We start from the raw sequence: 19,665 nt of genomic DNA on the forward strand, positions 1-19,665 counted from the left end.
AATAATTATATGAAATTAAAAATAAAAAATATTAATAATACATTAATAATATATAAATAAATATATTATAATAGTAACATAAAAATATATTATAATTGGAAAAAAATATAAAATAAATATAAAATAATTAAGAAAACCAAATATTGTACAATAATTTTAGTATTAAAAAATTAATTATTATTTGCATTAAAAAAATGTGATATTAAGAGTAAGATAGAATAAATTGAATTAAATATCTTATTTAATCAAAATAGTTTATTATAAAAAAAATATAAATTGAAAAATATATTATTTAATTAGTATTATCAAATTAGTCATAAAAATTATATAATTTTAGTTCCTTTTTGTATAGAATATCAAAAAATTATTTGACTTCGAAAAATGATTTTACATATTTAAATTAATAGAAATTTAAAAACTGCAAAATTGATATTGAGTATAATTTTATAATTTTTTTTATTAAAAATATATAATACTCATCATAAGGAACAAATCTTAAAGTCTTAAAGAAATCATGAGTCGTAAACGATTCGTTAGAACTTATTATACTTTGATTAATGAATCAAACTAATACAAATAAACACGTTCACAAACACATCTCATATGCGATAGAAAATTTTATTATTAATTGTCGAAAGAATAAGATAATTATATTAGAACAACCTATGAATTTAAATACAAATCTCCTCTAAGAAATTACGAAATTTACACATAACGTCATTTACTTCCATTATTCGAAGGCTATTTGAACTAGTTCAAGAGCAATAGCTATAATAGGCTAGGGATAGAATTGTGTTAATGTAAGATTCTTCCATTCGATCTTTAGAAAATGCTCTGAAAGTAGAGAAATTTAAAGCTAAGCTTTATGCTATTAACGAAACTAATGATAATTATTCTGCAGTATATGAAATATATCGATAATTGATAGAAATTAGTAAAATTTAAAAAAAAATTTTTTAATTTGTAATTTCCAAAATCTGGATCAACAATTCAATAATTTAAAAATTCTATTGATTCTTCATTAGATAAAACGATTCATTTTTAAATTAAAATTAGATTAAACTTTGATAAATTGATTTTAATCATTAGAAATTATTATTTTTTGATTAATAATATATTATATATTAGCGTAAAAAAAGGAAAAACTATTATATTGTTTATATTTATTAGATTAGGTGATTAGATTGTATATATCTATAAAATTTCGTCAAAATTAGTTAATACTTATTATAAACTATAAATAATAAAAAAATGTTTAAATTTGCAGTTTTTCACAATTTTCAGTTTATATATATATAATAAAAACTATATATATAATAAATCTAAAATTATTTTATTTGATATCTTTTGACATCTATAGTTTTTTTTTAATCAATTTTAATGAATCTTTATGCATATATATAATTTTTTTAGATTTAAAAAAGATATATTTTTTATAGATTCACATAAAAAAATTAAAAATCATGATTTTTTCATAATTAATGATAATTTTTTTTTCTATATTATCTAGTAAATTAATTCTTCTAATATCTTTAAAAAATTCAAATTATTTGATCCTTTGATAAGTTTAAAAAAGTTATTTAAGTTTTAAAAAATGTCCAAATATCATTGCTATTATTATATACACATACGCACACAAAATGATAGAAGTTCTTGCAAAGGGTAGAGATTTCACACGAAAGAATAAGAAAAATAATATGTGAGAAAGTAATACTTTACTTTATAAGATTCACTGAATATAAGAACTGTGTAAAACAGATTATATTACGAAAATTTTGTCGTTAGATGCTAAAAAATTAGAATATAATCCACGTTTTACTGAAAATATTTTATACTATATTAAAATAATTTCCAGGAATATTCTTAATTATTAGAATTATTAGGATTTGGAATTGTAGAAATTCTCACATTAGCTAGCATAAAAAAATCAATTAAAAACTTTTCTTTTAATATGTAGAACAGATATTATCAAAAAAAAAATATCTATCTTATAAGTTATCTTATTTTTTCATCTTTTCTCTTAACAAGTCTAAATCGTTTATGATTTCTTGGCACTGATTTTTTAATAGCACTTTTTTATAGCATATTATTCCGCATTATAAATGTCATACAGTGATTTTTATAGATAATGAATCTTATTTCTTCTTATTTATTCTTATTTTAATTATTAATTAAACTTAAAATTTTAGACAATTTTTAAATAATATCTGATTATATATTTGAAATTCATTGGATTTACAGATTTATAGATATTTATAACTGCCTCAATCATAAAATTTGATATCTCTAAATTTTTTTTCTAGGAAGAGTTAATATATTTAGTTAATATATTTATTATTATTATTAAGTTAATATATTTTATTCAAGGAAATGATATATTGTTTATGTTAACTGTGTACATCTGTGGAATAATTAAAATGGAAAATAATATTTTAGAACAAAATGAAGGAACTGTAAAAATACAATAAAATAAAAAATATTTGAAAAATAATAGATATTGAAAACATGTTTAATCAGATATAAAGATTTGAAATTTAGTCATATATTTTAGTTATATATTGGAACGAATAGAAAATAAATAAATTAAGAAAATATAAAGATAAAATTTAAATTTCAAAACAAAATTTTTCTTCTCCATTATTTATAGATTTAAAAATACTTTTTTTATTGCAGAGATGTTTGATCTAAAAAATCAATTTTTTATTCTACAAATATAAATAGTTAACGAACAGGTTTGCAACTTTTCTCAATGAAACTTCTCGTTGTTTCGTGTGAAATCTCTATTTGATAAATGATACGATTATGATATGATGCTTCTCTTTATATCAATAAATAAAAATATCTCTTTTATACTGAGAAATCACTATTTTTGGATTATTAGCAATTTTAGATTGCTGGATTAATTCAAAATGCAATCACAACGATCAGGAATTTTTCCTGATTCTTCTTTCTATTAATTTTTGCTAATTCTTGATAAAAATAAAGAATAATTTTTATTAGCTTCAATATGTTAAATTAAGAACTAAATCTTAATATAATTATAATATTAAATATTTTTATTGATTATTATTATATTAATGTTATATTACTATTAAAATATTGTTTATTTATTATGTTATTTATTTATAATATATTATCGTTACATAATAATAAAAATATATAAAATTAATTTAAAATATAATGAATCTAACTAATTTTGCAAAAGATCATTTGCAATCTATGATTTCTCTAAGAATATTCCTTTTTAGTTTCTTATAACAAATATGTTTCAATAAAAAGAAATTTAATTTTAAAAATCATGCTCAATTTTTTGCTCATTTTTTTTTAACAAATCTCTATTGATCAAATTTTTGGGACTTTCTATATGTTGGAAAGAATCACCATATTCATTAGAGTTGGTATCCCTGGTATTGATTATTATAACGCATTGCATGAAAAGTGAGAATATATATATATATATATATATATATATATATATATATATATATATCGTATTAATATTAGTCATAAGTCTAATTGAAAAAAATTATTATATTAAGATTTTATTGAAAGTGTGTATATATTATTTTATGTCAAATGAATATAAGTTGAGCAAAAGTCCATTAATTATCAGCCATATGCACAAATTAAATTTAATAAATTATGGGCCCAAAAAATCATAAAATAATATGCTAAAATAATTTAAAAATTGGTATAAATTTCAAAATATATATAATCAAAAAACTAAATGAAAAAAATTATTAATGCTAAAAATAAATAAATTTTAAAAAATTAATATATAATATGTATTTATGGATGTACTAATAAAATAAAAGCAAACACAATTGATTAGAACATCAACAATGAAAAAAACTTGATTTTAATTTTTTAAACATTAATAAAAATCAAATAAATAACAGAAAATATATATATCAAATATATAATATAAGAAGATATATTTGAAAGATATTCATTGAAAAATTCAATAATGAAATCATTTATAAACAACTATGTAAAATGTGAAAAGAAATAAATATGTAAATGAATATTAGGAAAATTAGAAGAAATAGATATTAAAATCACAAACTTATACTTTGTCTTTCATCAGAATAAGAAAATTTTTGTACATACATAAAATCTAGAGATTTACATTATCACTAAATTTCTTAAAAGTAAAATTAATAAAATTGAAAACCAGATTCAAAGATTAAAATGATAGATTTCTAATAAGAGATAGATTTCTAAAAGAGATAAATCAAAAAATAGCAATGAAAACATATATAATAAGTATAGTAAAAATTCTAATATATAAATATATATAATTATATCAAACATTAATTTAATGATTGATGATTCTGATTAATAATGGTTAGAAATTACTGAGACAATATTATATCATATCTATAAAAATACTAAAATTTATCAATATATATATATATTATACATATAAATTATTGTATATTCAGAATTGAGAAACTGGAAAAAGAAAATCTGGTAATTATATGTATTATATATATATAGTATGTAATTTCAATGAAAATGAATGTGAGATATATCATTTAAAAAAAATTCATAGAATTTAGATTAAGATTTCTTCAGAAAGAAAAACTGAAATTTAAGAATTAATGCACATCAATATTTGTGGATTTATAAAGATAATTTCATCAGACGATGCAAGATATTTTATTATTTTTTTTTTATTATTGATAATATAAAAAGTATACATATATAGAAGTAATAATAGTAAAGAATAGATTCAAATATACATTTAAAAATTATAAAGTTCAAGTTAAGAAAAAAATTAGAATGCAAATAAAATTTATTAGATCTTACAATATAAAAAAATAAATATTTCAAAAAAGTTTAAGGAATTTCTTGAAACACATAATATCAGGAAGTAATTAAATATTAAATGTGCTCGTAAATAAAATGGCATAGCCAAAAGAACTAATAGAACATTAACAGAATATTAAAATATATATACTTGAAACATTGTGATAACTGATGCAATAAATATAATAAATTACATTAAAAATAGATATCTAAGATCTACATTTATATATATAATTATATATATATATATATAAACAATATGATGGACAATATAGATGGATAAATAGAAAATATAACAAAAGAAAATCATATATTAGATTTGTGAAAATGTTTAAATATAAAGTCATTGCATTTAGAAAAGCAGAAGAGAAATCTGAAATAGAAAAATTTAATCAAATAAGTAAGAGTATATTATTTATGATATACGTATAATTATGTATAACATAATATAATATGTATAAAATATAAATATAATATCTATATAATATATAGTTCAATACTCAAATGAATTTAAAACATAAAAATTATGGTTGTCTGATATTAATATGATAAAAAAACGAGATATATGCTTTATATAAAAATCAGAAAATTTAAAAAGAATTTTAATGATTTTCAAAAACAGATGAAAATGTAATAATAGATATTCTGCCTAAAAAAAATAATATACAAAACATAAACATGTTGTAGATTAATAGTAGTATAATTTAGAAAATAATAATAATAATATTTTCGAAGAAAAGAAAAAAAAAAATATTCAAATGAAAAAATTAAAAGATCATCGAAGCAATTTTAAGCAAAATTTACAGCTATCAATTAATAAAATTGAAAATGACTTAAAATTGAAATGAGAAAATAATTTTGATAATGGCCATGAATGCAGAATATGAATACAAAATAAAACAAGAAAATCAGTTTTAAAACTTGAAAACAAAATATAATTTCTTATCAAATAAATAAGCATTAAAATAAAAAAAAATCACAATGAATCTATAAATAAATATAAATATAAAACTAATAGTAAATAAAACAAAACTATATATATAGATATATGTATATATGTATATAGATATGTATATATGTATATATAGGTATAGATTATAAAGAAATATGTCCTATAATAAGATATAATAAGATATAAAACAATGTGAACAATTTTAGTTGCTTCGAAAATAAAATGTATATAGATCAACTAAATATCATATTAATTTATGTTCAATGTGATTTAAAAAAAATAGTAATAGTCTGATATGGAATAATCTGAACTATTCCTAATGAAGAATAAAAATCAGGTATGCCTTTTTCAAAGCTCTTATATTTATTAAAACAAACTAGTAGAATATGATATAAAAATTTAATACAAATTCTTGTTAATTCTAATCTTAAGAAGTTAATCGGCATTATTATACATTATATTAAGTACTATACTTTAGAAATGATGGATATATCGGATATATCAGAAGCATTAAATTAAATCAAATATATTTTAGAATTATTAAAAAAAATTTGAAATATAAAATTATAAATATATATCAATGTCTGAAAATACAAAAACTTGAAAATATAAAAAGAAACATTATCATCAAAGGAAAAAAAGGATCAAATAATGCAATATTAGAAAATTAATAGATGGATTATTATATTTAGCTGACTTCGATATTTGTTAACATGTTGAATCCATTTTATTCAAGTTTCATCACATTCATTTAAAATATACAAAAAGAATACACAAATTGAATACTTAAAAAATACAATAAATTATTAAATAAAATATAAATAAATAAATTTATTACTAATAGAAGAGAAAAATTCAAAATGCATATATATATAAATATATTGTGCAGAAAATGTTAATAAAAGATCATGTTTTAAAAATATTTATTCTAATCGGAAAATCAATTAGTTAGAAAATAATTAACTTATATAATCTTTAATTATAATAATTCTTATTTATAATAGAAGTATGAATAATTTTAATCTGTATAATTCTCGTATTAAAAAGAATAATATATTTAAAAAAATTGTTAAATATGTAGAGATGAGTAATTTAACAATTAATTCAACAAAAATTTTGTGGAATAATCAAACTGCAATATACTTGTGCAAAAGTTCTATATATCAAAGTATACAGATATAAAATATCATTTTTGTAATACAAATTTACGAAAATCACATTAGAATATATCAATATAAATAATATGTTGATATTAATAAAATTGTTATGTATAAATAAATAAAAATTAAATCATTAAATTTAAGTTTATTAAACAACAATATGTTATAACAAATATAATAATAGAAAATATTAGAAAGAATCAATATATTTGCTAAAGTTAATACATCTGTTATTAGTTATTGTATTATATATGTAACAAATGAGAACATTTAAATATATATTAATATTAATTATATTAAAAAATTAAGATTTTATTGAAAAAATATATTATTTTCAAATGAATATATTAAGTAAAAATAGTCATTAATAAGATCGGTTATCTTCACGAATTGAGAGTCAATAATACATATAATTACATATAAAAAAAGATACTTAACAAAAAAATAAGATTACCAATAAATTAAAATATTATTAAAAATATTTATAATATAAGTAATTGATATTCTACTTGAGATTTTTATATAAATTGTGACTTTCTTGATTATTTTTATCGTATTTGTTATATTTATTGCCCTATATATTTCACAATCAGATAAAATATTAACAGATAACATTTTTAAACAATTTTATTTAAAAATTATTATGAAATCTTTTTTATTATTATTATAAGATTTAATTTAAAAATTATTATAATATAAAAAAAAGATCATAACAAAAAACAACCACTCTAGACTCACTTTAAAATATAAAATTTTTACTATAAATTTGTGTTTTATTTTTGTTTTATTTTTATTTTTCTCTTTGTTTTTAAATATTTCATAAATATTATTTATTATATTTAATATATAATTATATTATTATATATTATAAATCTATAATAATATATTATATTATATTTAATATATTTAATATATTTAATATATTTATCATAATATTATTTGTTCAATATTATATATATTAAAAAAAAATGAATATAACGAAAATATATAATGAATATATATGTAATGAAAATGAATTAAAAATTAAAATAATCTTATAAAAAGAAAATTTATGAGTTTATTAAAAAGAAAAATAAATAATAATTTTCATGAAAACTATAATAAAATTCAAAAAATTTTCAATAATTGTACCTAAAATTAGTCAAAAATATTATTTAAAATTCAAATACTATATTATCTCATTTATAACTTATAAATTATAAATATAATAAAATAAATTTAAAAAATATCATTTTTAATAAAAAAATTATCATAGTTTTTAAAGTCAATTTCATATCATATTTTAATACATGAAATTAATCTTATAAATAAGTTAAAAAAATGTGATCGATAGTTTTTGATAGAATGATACTTTGCTTTCTTTGAATCTAAATTAATTAGATTTATAATGGATGAGTAGTTTATAAATACTTTGATAAAATCCATCTTACTTCGAGACTTATAATAATCAGTTTCTTTTTATTATACATTATAAAAATATTCAAAGCTCTAATAGATTTTAAATTTTTAACATTAACTAATTTTTATTTTGTTCTTTATTAATATGATAATTTTAGACTTGAGAATACTTTTAAATGATACATCTTAAATAATAGCAAGAATATTGTTTTACTATTTGAAATATAAATTAATTAGAAAAAGATTATTAAATAAGAATATGTTCGCATTTCTATGTCAATTAAAACTTCGCTTAATATTATTTATTGCTCGCGAGATTTATGATCAGCTTAGTCGAAGAAGTTTCTCCTATGGAAATTCTTTTTTATTATAATCGGTCATTTATCTCCATTAAACCTAAACAAAAAATGATGTGATGACAGCTAACTCAACAGTAATTAACATCAATTTAATTCGAGAAAATCTATAATAAATGTACGCTTGATTATCATTATTTTGATATCTTTAAACATTGATCACTCAATTCAAGAAATTTTTTTCTAACTTGAAGATGTCGCGAATCAGACATTGACCAGACGGGATATTATTGATTATTATTATATCTAATCAAAGAATTATCATCCTTCTAATTAAACTAGAAAGGGATTAGTATTTATTGCGAACATTATACTCTGACTATCAAGCATGATTATCTATTATGGCATTGTGAAGAACATCTAATTAACATTTTATTGTGAACATATCATACTTTAATTGTCAGATACGAAAAATAGATAATTCTTGTAATTACGCATCATGTTTTGACCATCGGACACGATCATGACATTGTGAAAAGAAAGACCTAACTCTTGTATAAACACTGTATTTATGTTTAATCTCTCACTTAATTAATGAGTCGCCAATTAAGAAGTATACAGATATTAGATCATTAGTATTCGAAAGAAGTTAGAAGAATTGAGAATAGCCTCAACTTGTATTGTGATGATGAATAGGTTTCAAAGGACAGTAATGCGATAACTTTATTCGAGATAATGTTTCACAGATTTTTATCGCTACTTTCGAAATATCGCCGGAGTATGATGACTTTGGATTAAATATTATTGATTTATTAGTCCATGATTATATATTATTGATTTATTGGTCCTTATTGGTCAATTCGGCTAGCAGTTTATGAAAATGCTTATTTATCTGTTTATTATCTGATAAAAATATTGTCTGATAAAAATAGATATCGCTGTATTTACCGCGTCTCGAAATAATCAGTTGTTATACTGCGAGAAAGGCATCCATAGTTAGTTCGAATATACACCATTCGGATCATAAAATAGATGAAAATTGATTAAATAGATTTTTATCCTTTACTGATTACAATAGATTTCTCCTTTATGAAAAGTAAAAATCATCTCTCGATTGTAAATATGATTGGGAGCTATTTACAAAGGGATTGCTCATCCGATAATTAATAGTGATAAGTTTAACATGGCGACAATATATTAATATATATAAACAATATATTTGTATATTGATCTTGCCGGATCAATTTCTTACCATGGGAAATTCGAAAGGGGTAAATACATAGATATTTTTTGTTGTGTAAATACATATGATTTTTACATTCCATGTGTCCTAATTTATAATTTGTTCATATTCATTCATAAAGTGAATATATTCTGTTCGTAATTACAGATTTTTCTTGAACATGCATTTCAATGTGAGAAAACATTGCAGCATGATGATATGAAATCATCTAAAACTTGAGAAAGTTGGGCGATATATTGATGGTGTGATGTAGTTTGCACAAATTGACGTTCACATACTCGTTCGTCTGTCGATAGTATGGACGCTTGCGGAATTTTTTCCAATTATGTTTCGATTGAGTTAAATGTTAAATGATAATAAGTTATTTTGAGGATTTTGTTGACTATCAATGTTTAATTTTCCAAAGTAACCAAAGTTACTTTTGTTTTTTTGTAATTTAATTTCATCATCATTTGCGATAGAGTTTGACCGACGCATAAATCAACTCAAAAAACGTCTCCGCGCTGATCAGAGCGAATTTATTTTGGAGAAAATGTTGAATTTGGAGTTTGTCAATGGAATGTTGAATGGGATAAATTAAATTGTATTTTAGGAATAAAATGATTAGTTAGAATGTTTGATAAGAAATGAGAAATGACAAATCGATATTGAAATAATTAATTCTGAATTATATGATCATGCGAAAAATTCTTTTTATTTTTAAAGTACAATGATTTATCCCTATGATGAAAATGTTGATCTTACATTGGAGTGTCAATCTTTTTACGAAATGTCATGAAATGTGATTGAAAACCCGAATTCAATAAAATCCGGTAGAATCATAAGCATTTTTTGTTATTACGGATCTGGACGATTAAGATGGACAAATGTTTTTTCTTTACTAGTTACATTCAATCTAGATGCCTTATTGGATTTTTTTTACGTGTCATTATGTATGGTGTTTTCCGTTACATTGCTTACAAATTTCAATAGTGCAGTCCTTTATGTTATGATTGGATTACAAGTAGTTCACATATAAATAATTTTTAAATCAATTCGATTTTTTATGTAAATCAATTAATTACTAACAGTGTAAAGTGGTTTTTTCTTGCTGTAGAGATTGTAGTGAGTACGAGAGAAGAGCCACAAATTGCTAATTTATGATTTCCTATATTCGGATCAATATATGAGTACTCCATTGATTACTTCGATCTTCGCGGTCTCTAAAATTTTATCAAATTGCTTTCTTTCTATCGTAATCGCGTTTCATCTATCTCTAAACTAATAGTTGGATACTTATCGAATGCCCTTTGATAGATATTGTAATAAGTAGTGTGTACTTCTTAAGTTGAATGGACTCTATAAGTATACTACATATTACACTATATTATATATATGGAGCGCGTCTATTAGAAAGCTTGCGGAATTTTTTTTATATTAGAAAGCACGATCTCTCAATGTCATAGCAGGAAATCGTGTATAATGGTTAGATGTGATGTTAAAACAAAACTAATGTAATTGTTTGACAGTCAGATTACGACATATTTATAGTAAAATTTTCCTTACCAGTAACAACAGGTAATTATGTCTGATGATTAGAGCACAATGTATTCACACACTATCTAATTATCATATCCAGCAGTCAGAGTACGTGATTATGAGATTTTAAGTGAAGTTCGTGTTCTCAGAAAATCTCTTTCCAATTAAATTGGGAGGATCATAGTTTTCTGGTAGGACATGCCAATAACGAATAATATCGCGGTCAGTGTCCGCGAGGAAAATTCTTCGCTTGGGTGATGATCTATATATAGAGATCTCATCTTTGATAAACGGGAACATATCAGCGTATCTCTCTTAGATTTTCTCGAACTAGAATAATGTCATTTATTGAGTTAACCGTGTTTGGAATATATTATCGTTAAAATCGATTCAGTCAAGCTATAAAATATATCAGAAATATATAATTATAAATGTCGACTAAACTCTAAAAAACGACAATTTTTTCAAATAATATTATCCTTTGTATATGTTTAGAAATTTGCAAACAATAATTACAGAAAAGGATTTTTATTTATTATCTTAATCAATCTAACGCAATTTATAATACTTATATTATTATAATAATTTAATGTGATTATAATAACGAACTATAAAGAAAATTGATATTAATCGATGTTAGCAGATATAACTATTAACTAATAAATTTTGGGCTTATTTATAATGATTCTTTATCCAAAATTTCTCGCATCTAAGGCCAAACGAAATCTTTTTTATATGATTAATAACTGAAAGAATTAATGATCAGTTCTCTCTTGCCCATGCATTTAATGATTTTAAATGTTTTAAATAATTATAGAAATAGAGAAATCATATATCTAATTAATGATATATAAAAATATTTGAATTACGCCAAACCATGAATTTCAAATAGTATAAACAGAAAATTAATGGAGATTGATCATATTCAAATCGGGCGCCTTTAGTACCAAAAGCTCCATATCTTCATTAAATTCCGAGTATTGATTGCATCGAATATTGAATTCAAATATTTGATAAAATAATTTGGACTGTACCCAAACTTTATATAAAAAAAAATATTATTATATAAAAAAAATTTATTTAAAATATTATTTATTTTTGACTTATTTTTTTTATATAAATTCCTTTTTTCGATTTGTACTATCAATTCATTTATAGTATAACTTTATTAAGAACTTTATTTAATTAAAATAAAATAAAATATATTTATAATATTTGACAGAATATTCATTATTCTTTTATTAAATATCATTTCATATTTATATTTTAAAATCGATTTTTCTGTATATCCACAATTTTCATTAAAAAAAATTAATGTTTTTCATTTGAAATTAAAAGAAAGTATTACACATGTTATTTTATATTCAGAAATTTTTATATATATTTATAATATAAATTAAATTAATTTTAATTTTAATTTTAAATTTAATTCTCTTGAACTAATAAATTCTTTTAATTTATAATTTATGTTTTTATAATTAATATATAATTCGTGGATTTTTGGAGGATTCTAAAGATAAAATAAATATAAAACTTGATGTATAAAAATTACGATGAAGATTTATTTATTGAATTATAAGCAATTAATAATATTTAATAAATGCGATAATTCTGTTTATTCTATCTTCCCAATCTAAATTTAAATTATTTATAATTAAATAAGTTTCAGTCGAAATTTTTATATAACAACTTTATAATATATTTTAGCTTTTAAAATTGATTCTTCAAACATATTCCACGAATATGTTAATATATAAATTTATGAATATATTAATATATAAATTTTAAGATCAATAATATCAATGAAAGAAAATACACATTTATATATTTATGTTATAATATTATTATAAAATTTATTTTATTAAAATATCCTTAATTTAAAGACTTAATTGTTTGACTTAATTTTTATACTACCTGAAAACATATGTTAATAATATTTATTTTTTATTTATTTCATTTTCGAAATTTTCTATCATAATTATCTCGTCGATCTATTTGCTGATTCAAGGGTTGTTGTTGTAATTTTTGAGCTGCCTCACGTGCATCTGCTTCCTATAATATAATAATAATTTTATTATTACACATTCGTACATTTAATAAATATATATAAATATTTGTTACTTTATTTATCCTTACATTAGATATGTACATATGTATGTATGTGTATGTATATATATATTTATAGAAAATATAGAAATATTATATATTATAATTATATTATAGAAAAATTATAATATAATTACTTATAAATATTGTAATATTAATATAAACAATGAATAAGAATTAAGAAAATGATTTTAAATACTTATATCTGTATTATATATATTCAAGCATAATAAACTTAATATTAATATTATTATTATAATATATTAATAAATAAATATTATTATATTAATATTTGTTATTAAATTTTCATAATTTAATTTTTAAATTATATTTTTATAAATATAATATAACTCTAAAAATACAATACAAATCACATATTTTTATTGTTGGTTGTATATATATTTTAATATAATTTATATTTAAATAATTTAGTTATAAAATAATATATTTTTTTTACAAAATAATTTTAAAGGATTAAAAAAAATTATAAAACTATTATATTTTTCATTGATTAAAATCTATTAATCTAATTTAATCAAAATAAATTTTATCAAAACTTAATTGTTATAAATAAAATATTATTAAGAAAATATTATTTAATATATTATTTAATATATTAAATTTACTTACTATTAGAAAATAGTTTTATTTAAATTATAAATTAAAATTTTACATGAATTCTTTGTTATTAATTTTAATGCTAAATCTAATGTAATTAAATAACTAATAATAATAATAAAAATAGAATATCTTGATTTTGAATAGTTAAAATAATTAAAATAATTTTAAATAGTTAGATTGAACTATTTATGATGTAATAATAATGGAAGAATATATGATAAACAAATTGTCTAAATTTCAATTATCAACATTTTTGTATGGCAAATTTTAACTGTTCATTTGTATTTCTAGAATCAATAAAATATTTCATAAATACATTAAAACGCTATATATTTCTTTAATAATATCAATAATAAATTAAATAAATTATTTATTCAATTTATCACATATTCTGAATTTCTTAATTATTTGATAAATTATTAGAAACACAAAATTTTTGGCATTTGATATCGTAAATAAATATTATAAATATTTAGAATAGATATGCTTAACTATTATCATTATAATAATTATTTCTGTTTCGTAATATTTACAAAATTAACAAATTTTATTATACTAACATTATAAAACCATTATTTTATTTGTGAAATTATATTTTTTTTCTTTTTTTTAAATAAAATACTTTAATAATATATTTTAAAAAAAATTTTATTATAATAATACATATAATGTTTTATAAAATTGAAGTTTTTCCAAAATTATTTTAAATGTCAATTTGAACTATTTAATTATTTTAATTATTTTAATTATTTTATATTTTAATTATTTAAATTATATAATTTATTGATAATATCTCTAGGAAAAAATGGAAAAAATTTTCTTCCCTTTCTTTTTTTCTTTAATATAACGAATTTAACATTAATACATTTTTTTATTTGATGTTACTGATAAAATTTAATAATAAATTTTTATTCATTGAGCAAAATAAAGAATGCATCAAATATTATAATCTCACAAGATCTCGAGATCACATAATAAAAATGAACATGTTCTAAAAATTATTTCATTAAATGGGATGGAATGTTCGATAATATTTGTTACTCAAATGAAGATAGTATCTATAATATTATCTATAATCATATCTATGATATAAGAAACATTCTTTCTTAGCAACATTTATAAAAAAATTTCAGAAAATCGTAAAAATATTTATCGTGTTTTTTTTTAAATAAAGAATATATAATAATTATTTTAAATAAAAATAAATGTTAATACATTTAATAATATCCATAGAAAAAATTATTTATTTATAATTAAAGAAAAATGTAACATTAAAACTTTCTTTTATTGTTTTTTTTTCTTTTTTTTAATATTTTAATTTTTAAAATCTTTAATAAAAGTTTAATTTTATACATATATAATGTATAATTTCTAAATGATTATAAATCCTAACTCATCTAATTATTTAATTAATAGTTGTTTTAAAAAAAATAATTTGTCACAATTTATGTAAATTATCTTATATAATTAATATATGTATACTTCTTTGAAATATAAAATAAAATGAAAGAATAAAATGAAAAAGAAAAAAAGAGAAAGTGTAAATCGAATTGAAAGAGAACACAGGAAAGAATAAGAAATAGAGAAAGGAAGAAACAGAAAATAAGAAAAGGAAAAGTCGTGGGACGTACCTCTTGCTGACGAATGCCCGCAAAGATGAGGTCGAGGCCTTTTTGAATCTCTTCACTGACTGGCGGTGGCGTGGGAATGTGATCTCCGGTCGCGTGAAAGCCAGTCTCGTCGGCAGTATAATGGATGGTGATCAGCTTCCCTTCTGGACTCGTATATGAGAAACTTCCTTGTTGAACCAATGCTTCTCCTTGTTCCTCGCCTTCGCCTACTTTCTTGATGTAACCACTCTCCTCGGCGATAATATTGTTTCCCGTTTCATAACTATGAATAAGTTATTCACATCACATTTCAAATTACATTCTTCTAAACTTTATTTTAATATGTACGTACATCGTAGTGTTGTCGAAAAAAGTTTTCAAATTTACAAATACATTTTTAAATATTATTATATGATGAGATTTATAAATATTTTTCACATTAAAATAATAAAATGATTAATGATTAATGTATATTTCATAAATTATGAAATTGTTTTAAAAAATAAATTCTTAAATTCAAATTTAAACATATTATTTTTAAATTTATCATAATTTTATTATAATATTATGATATTACTTCAATTTAATAATTTATATTTATTACAATTATTTTAATAGGAATTAGAAATTTTGTAATTTTGAACATAAATTATGTTTATAAATTAGTAAGAATTATGTTAATTCTTAATAAAAAAATTTACCTTTACTATTTTTTTAACATATATGAATAATAAATTTTAAAATTTCATTTAATTAAATTGAGTATATTTTAATGAATAATTTTATTCTTTATAATATATTTTTTTTCTATCTTATATATAATTTATTTTTTTTTAATTTAATAATAAATAAATAAATAAATAATAACAAAACAATAATAAATTGTAACAATAAATAAATATTATTATTTATATCGTTATTGTTAAATATTTTTCAAATAAAATATTTTAATAATGGATAAAAATAATAAATATAAATTACATAAAAATTTTTATAATTATATATTTTATAAAATAATTACAAATTTTAATAATTAAAAATTTTAATTGATAAAAATGAAAAGGATTTCAAATTAAAATTATTAGTAATTAAAAAACTACTATGTATATTATAATTAATGTATTTTAATTTATTTTAATTTATATAACTAATTATTAAATAATATTTTATATTTTTATTTAATTTGCATCAAAGCAAAAAAAATAAATTTCATAAATAAATGCTTCAAATAAGTTTCATAAATAAATGCTTCATAATTTTAAATTTTAAATATTAAAAAAATTAAATATTATATAAATATTATATATAAGATTCATTCATAATATATATTTTATATAAAATATAATATAAGATTTTATAATATAAGATTTGTGAAAAAAAATATATAATTATAAAAATAGTTACCTTGTTTTGTAAGTTCCATCATGTTCTTGTTGTTTATTCCAATGTAAAATTGGAATGGGTGTTGTTGTTAATGATCCTCTCCTTTCATCAGTTGGAGAATTTTGTCTATCTTCGTGGTAATTGTTACGAGCATAATTTGAATCTTGTGCTGCTGCAAATCCTAAAATTATTGCTATTATCTAAAAAAAAAATTGTATTATTGTTAAATTATTTAAAAAAAATTAATTATTGTTCTTATAATACGCTTGATAATAATTGTAATATTGTGTATTTCAAAATGAAGTTTTAATAATAATAGAAATCTGTGACCAACACCATCAATGTGATGAGTGAAAGTAAGATGCCAATGCGGGTCATTTAACTCCTGACCTACGAGTTTACGAACTCGTCTTCGATTTAGATTGCTTCGTGTTCTTTCCAGTTATCCATGTCGCAACAACAGTTCAAGAATTATATTATTTTTTTTAATTCGAATTTAATATTATTTAATAATATTTACAATTATTTTCATTTTTTATATTTCAGTTATTTTGGTATGCATAATATTAATTTAACTTTTTTTTCTTTTAATTTACAAAATTTCTTTTTTTAAATTTTCTTAAACTTTCTTAAAATTTTTTAAACAAAGAAAATACTGACTTGATAAAATAATAATAATGAAAAAATATATATTATTTCTAATGAAATAATTTATTATTTTTAATGAAACAGTTATAATTAATTTATACTATATAATTATTAATATTATATAATTAATAATATACTGTATAATTATAAATGCTATATAATATTATATATAATATATTATATAATACAATATAATAATATATATAATACTTTATATTATATAATACTATACAATATATTACATAATTGTAATATAACTTTAAAATATTACATAATTAAATTAATTAATCAAATTAATAATATGCAATTATAAACAAATATTCAATATAGACTGAAATAATATACTATGTGTTTAGCAATAAGCTCTAAGAACAGTATATAAAGGTCAACCATGCCGATTTCATTTTATTATTCATATAATAATATTATTCAGAAATAATTAAAATATATAATTTTAAAATAATAATAAAAAAAGCATTTATAAATATATATTCTAATAAATAATAATTTAATAATTTAATTTTTGAAATAAAAACTTAAATATTTTAAATAATTGTTTTTAATTGTATTTAATTAAATATTTGCAACAGTTAATTCCAGAATTTGTTGTATATATAATTCAGTCTATATTTAATATTTTCTTAAATCTTTGTAATATACCTATTCAATTTTTTTTATTTTATGTTCTCTCACAATTTAATTGAAAAAATTGAAAATATTCTACTTAATCGATCTTTAATAACATTAATAAACAATATTTTTTCTATTTTAAAAATATACGATAACTAAAAAATTAAACTATAATAATTAAATCATTATAATAATAATAATTTTATACTAATTAATTATTAAATAATAATATAAATTTTATTACTTTCATTTAAGTCTAATAATAAAAATCTATATTAAGATTATATAGATTATATTATATTATATTTATGAAAATTTGTTATTACAAATATGATTTAAAAAATAAAATATTGATAAAAAATATTAAATTCATTATTCATTTTATATTGATTAAATTTAAAATAAACAATTTTGTTTTTTATTTTTTTTGTTGTTTTGTTTCAATTTATAATTTTATTTTTTATCTGATTTTTATAAGAAGATGTCAGAATATTTCATTTTTAATTTTTATTACAAAATAAAGAAAAAGAGTAATATATATATATATATATATATATATATATATTACAAAATAAAGAAAAAGAGTAATATATATACATATATATTTATTTAAATAACGAAAATAATGATATAAAACAGATCAATATATAAATAAAAATATAAAAATTACTTACAATTGTTTTCATCTCTCTCTTAATAAAGAAAACACTTTTGAAAAAGATGAACACTACTAAATCAGATCGTTTGTGATCCTAAGGAAATAAGGAATTCACCTTTTATACTCTCACTTTATCCCCACTTAAAAAGTGATGGATCTTCGAAGATGTTTCACATAGTTTGTAACAACGATCTTTACATGCATGTTATCTTATATGTGATAAATTCTGTACTATTTTTCTTTTTGACTATTTTTTTTTTAATCTTTTTTTACAAGAGTAAATCAATATATTGTATTAATAGATTATATTATGATAGCAATTACTTATTTTAAAATATTGAATAATTAAAATTTTGTCATTTCACTTTATTTCTATACTAAATATATAAAAATTACATTAAATATTTTTCTTATTTATTTTTCTAAATTATTCTATATTGATAACAAAAAATCAATAATATTTTATTTTATTAAAATTAATTAAATTATAAAATTCTTATAATTCTTATAATTAATAATTAGTTCGAATAATATCAAAGCAAATAATAATTATCTTGAGCTAAACGAAATATTATTCTATTTTGTTTTTATTATTATAATTCTAATATTATATATTTAACTTTAATATTG

General features: G+C 18.6%; 1 protein-coding gene across 2 annotated transcripts; it reads right to left on the reverse strand.

Annotated features, from left to right (window-relative positions):
- Positions 1-13,302: 13,302 nt before the first annotated feature.
- On the reverse strand, positions 13,303-19,146 carry LOC726995 (endocuticle structural glycoprotein ABD-4). Of its 2 annotated transcripts, none has more exons than XM_001122709.5 (4): positions 19,052-19,146; positions 17,121-17,299; positions 15,738-15,999; positions 13,303-13,431 (listed from the first exon to the last, which is right to left on the reverse strand). In XM_001122709.5, exons 1-4 carry the CDS (start codon positions 19,061-19,063, stop codon positions 13,333-13,335), a joined length of 552 nt encoding a protein of 183 aa, XP_001122709.2. In that variant the 5' UTR covers positions 19,064-19,146; the 3' UTR covers positions 13,303-13,332. The 2 variants fall into 2 exon arrangements, with proteins under 2 accessions (XP_001122709.2, XP_026300406.1); XM_026444621.1 differs by lacking the exon at positions 19,052-19,146 and adding an exon at positions 17,620-17,631.
- Positions 19,147-19,665: the final 519 nt, after the last annotated feature.

This window comes from Apis mellifera, linkage group LG13, assembly GCF_003254395.2.
Source record: "Apis mellifera strain DH4 linkage group LG13, Amel_HAv3.1, whole genome shotgun sequence".
Taxonomy (NCBI): domain Eukaryota; kingdom Metazoa; phylum Arthropoda; class Insecta; order Hymenoptera; family Apidae; genus Apis; species Apis mellifera.